The sequence below is a fragment of the Rhagoletis zephyria genome, unplaced genomic scaffold (assembly GCF_001687245.7).
Source record: "Rhagoletis zephyria isolate East Lansing unplaced genomic scaffold, Rhagoletis_zephyria_1.1 Rzeph_scaffold_00437, whole genome shotgun sequence".
Classification (NCBI taxonomy): domain Eukaryota; kingdom Metazoa; phylum Arthropoda; class Insecta; order Diptera; family Tephritidae; genus Rhagoletis; species Rhagoletis zephyria.
The window spans coordinates 255,014-259,410 of record NW_016157521.1 but is presented as its reverse complement, the minus strand read 5'-3'; the positions used below and the strand labels follow the sequence as shown (position 1 = coordinate 259,410).

General features: G+C 41.3%; 1 protein-coding gene across 4 annotated transcripts in view; it reads left to right on the top strand.

The window, feature by feature from the left end:
* Positions 1-203: 203 nt before the first annotated feature.
* Positions 204-4,397, top strand: part of Atg5 (autophagy protein 5) — an 80,276-nt gene continuing 76,082 nt past the window's right edge. For all 4 annotated transcript variants that reach the window (XR_001846972.1, XM_017611666.1, XM_017611667.1 and 1 more), the window contains exons 1-2: positions 204-452; positions 507-603. Coding sequence is in view for 3 of the 4 variants with exons in the window: in XM_017611666.1 (XP_017467155.1) it covers positions 297-452; positions 507-603 (253 nt within the window). In the remaining variant the exon portion in view is untranslated. The remainder of the gene's footprint in view (positions 453-506; positions 604-4,397) is intronic.

Here is a 4,397-nt window from a genome sequence, read left to right as displayed (position 1 = left end):
GATATTCTCATCATTCTTGAGTAAGAGCTTTAAATTTGCGTTCTCAACGCTAAAAAGCAAAAACAAAGTACGTGTAAATTTTCAAAGGCGAATTGTGTTGGTTGGTGTTAATGGCGCTGGCGCTTTCCATATACTGGTATTGGCGCGGCAACTCCGGCTACGGTGTTAACGTAATTGCGCCGCGCAGTGTTACCCATGCATAGTTTTGACTGTTCTTCATAGTGAATTTATTGTTTATTTTGACGGACTGGTAGAATTAAATATTTTTTGGAAAACAGGATATTTCTTCCTTTGTAATGTCTCATGATCGAGAAATTCTGCGACTAATATGGGAGGGGCAAATACCGATATGTTTTCAGGCTGATTCTGAAGAAATTGTTGGCTTACAACAACCGGAGAATTTCTATTTAATGGTTTCGCGGTTAAGCTATTTACCATTAGTAACAGATAAGGTAAGAGATTGGAGTAGTAGTGCATATTTTTAAATATATTTTTCTTACCACTAGGTGAAAAAATATTTTAGCCGGTATATTTCTCATGAACAAGACAGAAATGTGTGGTTTGATTACAATGGAATCCCCTTAAAATTGCATTATCCAATTGGTAAGTGTAGTATTCTTCTTGTGGTAAAAGTGCACATTAGCAGAACCAGGCCAAAATTGACAAAAAATTCGAGGGACGCGTCAACGCCACTAATAATCGAGAGCGGAAATTAAAATTTTTATATAATTAAAAAGTTATTTGAAAAAAAAACACCGGCACCACAGTATATGCCGTAATAAACCTCGCAGTTTTTCACCAATTGATCCCTTAGGAGTACTTTTTGGTTGTGTGCAGCGTTTTCGCATTGCACGCACGGCAACACTACTGTGGGGATTCAGCCTCATGACTAGAAAAAGATCGTCTAGGATAAAATATATATAATTGTGTTATTTATGAACAAAATGTAGGTTAAGTATAGTATCAATGCTTAATTTAGAATAAATCAATAGTTAAGTACATAATTAACGCTTGTGGTTCTATAAACTGGAAACCCACATCGTATTATGACAAAACGTGCATTTATCAAAGAAAACTTCCCACGACAGCCGGGTCTACGTAACCGGAACGACCCAGATTTATATCTGGCCAAGGACTGTCACTCCAGCAACACTCCCCAAAAAGTCTTTGGGGAATTTGTATGCTGCTACAACAACAACAACAACAACAACATCAAAGAAAACTAAATTTCCGAATATATTTAAGTCTATTCCAAAAAAAAGAACAAGGTTTGTTTAGTTATAGAGACTCCAATGCCTGCCAGCGCAACCGCCCAGACAGCTTATTTAGCGCACCCAAGTTAGAGCGGAACTCTTCAAAAATAGGCTGACTTCCAAAACGTCAGTTGCTTTGCATACGTACAAAGCAGGGTTGTTGCGAATATTATTCCGAAATAAAAGTATTTTCCGGATAATAAACAAACCGCTTATCCAAATTAAACAAGTTTGGTATCAAATGAAAGAGGACTTAAATAGCTTTAAAACTGAAATACCTAAACGAGGAAAGCCACATTGAAAAGTAATTCAACAAAAAATGTTAATTAATTACCATAGAACAAACCTTGTCAGGTATATGCATTTCTTTAGTATTAAATTATAAAAAAAAATATAAATTGAGGTCGTTCGTTATTTCTGTTTAAAAGCGATTTCAGTCCTCTTTCATGTGATACCAAATTTGTTTAATTTGGACAGGCGGTTTGTTTATTATCCGGAAAGGACTTTTATTTTGGAATAATATTCGTAACAACCCTGGTACAAAGTATAATGTTCCATAACGCCGAACTACAAAATAATGACAATGTATACTTTTCCGAAACGCATCCGAAAAGTTATCCAAACGTATCGCTAGAACAATCAGCGCATCAGAAACAATGTTGATGCTTCGTTTGTTAATGGTAACCATTGGTGTTTTAAAAATGGAAAGTTCAGAAAAATTTTTCTTTGCTACATATATTCAATATTTAAAATATGCAATGTATATGGTTGCAATGTATCGCAACTCTGCATATACAAGTACTTTGGATACCGCAGTATAACAGTATCCAAACATTAGGTAACCCGGAGCTCCTTAGAAATACTTAATATCGATTTGATCAAAATATAGGATGACACAAATATGAATCATAACCACATGCAAAGCAATTGCTATGAATTGCTACCGTATAAATTCAGGACACGCATTCGCTTGGAGACTACGTTGGTTATGGTGGTCATAGATAGATAGATTATTAGAGGCTATGCACTACGACCTTAGGTCTATTGTGCCCTCGGAGCTCATCTCNACACACGCATTCGCTTGGAGACTACGTTGGTTATGGTGGTCATAGATAGATAGATTATTCGAGGCTATGCACTACGACCTTAGGTCTATTGTGCCCTCGGAGCTCATCTCAACACATCGTCCAATCCCAATGCTCTGATGAATCCGAGCAGTTTCGAGGGAGGTAGAGAGTGTATATGCGTAGCCTCTGGCCACATCCTTCCCAGTTGAGTTAGCCTTCTTCTCGCAACCTCATCGCATTCCAATAGGAGATGCCGTGGGGTTTCTGGTGTCACATCGCAGTACCGACACAAATCGCCTGCACTGATCCCCAGGTTATACATATGGGCCCTCCGTCTGCAGTGCCCAGTTAGCATTCCTGTTAAGAATCTCAGGTTAGTCTTTGGAAGGGTTATTAGTTCCCTAGATCTTTTGGGGTTATATCCTCCTAGAAGTTCTTTCGCCTGTCTTAGCCCAGGCGTGTTCTCCCAAAGTGCTTTTCTTAGGCTTCGTTCTTCTGCTGTTGTTGTTGTAGCGGCTACAACAACCCCGCCTGGGATCGTTCTTCTGCTCTTAACTCCTCCTTGATTGTATGAGGCCCCAATGCAAGGAAGGGTTCAGGGGCAATGGGTCGAGTGGCTGCGGCCTCTCTTGCTAGTGTATCAGCCTCCTCGTTTCCCTGTATGCCTTTGTGGCCCGGGACCCACACCAGTTGTAGTGCGTTGTTTTCCCCCAGGGTGTTTAATCTCGCTACACATTCCCATACCACTTGTGATTTAATGGTGATATGGCCTTTAATGCAGCCTGACTGTCGCTGCAGATAACTATATGTTGCAGTCTTGCTTGTCTCTGCAGAATTATTTCCGCACAAGCACTTATGGCGTAAACCTCCGCTTGAAAAATACTGGGGTAATTACCCAGGGGGATGGAGATCTTAGCCCTTGGGCCAAATATTCCTGCTCCTATCCCTTCGTCGGTTTTTGAGCCATCGGTGAACCACCTTTGGGTGTGAGCCTTGAAGGTGTTTTCTAAGATTGTCTCATTCCAGGTCGCTTTGTTGCCTAGTTCGATCCTGAATTTCTTTTCAAAGATTGTCGTTGTACTCATGTCATCCCTGTTGAGCTGGGAGATAGGGATCTTAGATCTAATTTCATCTACCAATCTGCTCGAGATCACTTTCCCTCTTCCAGTGCCCGCCTTATGAAGTTGAGGAGGGCTTTTTTGGCAATCTGTTCTATAACTATGTGCAGTGGCGTCAGGTCCAAAATGACCTCCAGGGCAACGGTGGGGCAGGTTCGCATGGCACCCGTTATACATGCGCACGCCAGCCGCTGGAGTTTGGAGAGCGATGCTCTCACTGTTAAAAGTGGTCCTCTCGGACCACGTCACCGCTCCATATGTAGCTATTGGCCTGGCTAGCATGGTGTACATCCACCTTAGGAAATAGGGGCTGCATCCCCATGATTTGCCGGCCAGTCTTCTGCACACCATTAGAGCCCGTGTGGCCTTTGTGACTGCGTACTCATGTTGCGTCCCCTCTTAATTAGGCTGCTTGTCCTTCGTGCTAGTTCCGCACGGGTGCTCTACTGGGTGCTTTGGCACGTTGGCGCTAGCGAACCAAGGTTTGTATTAGGCTTCGCGCCTAGCTTTAGCCCAAAGACTCGGGGCTATTTAAAAAAACTTTCAATATTAAAATATTACACCCGCGTTATTTTACTACTTGCGCTTGTAATTAAAATTCAAAGAAAAAAAGACTTTAGAAATGCGTTTTATTTATTGTACGTCCGAAGAGTTTTAATGGCGGTTCGCGAATGAATCCGTTTGTACATTTTGGTTCTTTAGCAAGCGTATGTGGAACGTAAATTACTCAGGGCTACCAACATTTTGACGGCGCTGAATAGTGCTGCCGTAATGTTGGTGATGCCACTACATCACCCTCCTTGGGAAGGATTATTGTTAGGTGATCAGGCTTACAATAATCCATTGCTCCAAGAGGCGATGGCAAATTGATGTGGAGGAATGAGATGTGTAATCGAAAGATTATTTCCTTCCCCCCTTAACTCATTCGTCCATATCAATTTGAAGTTACAATACAAAGT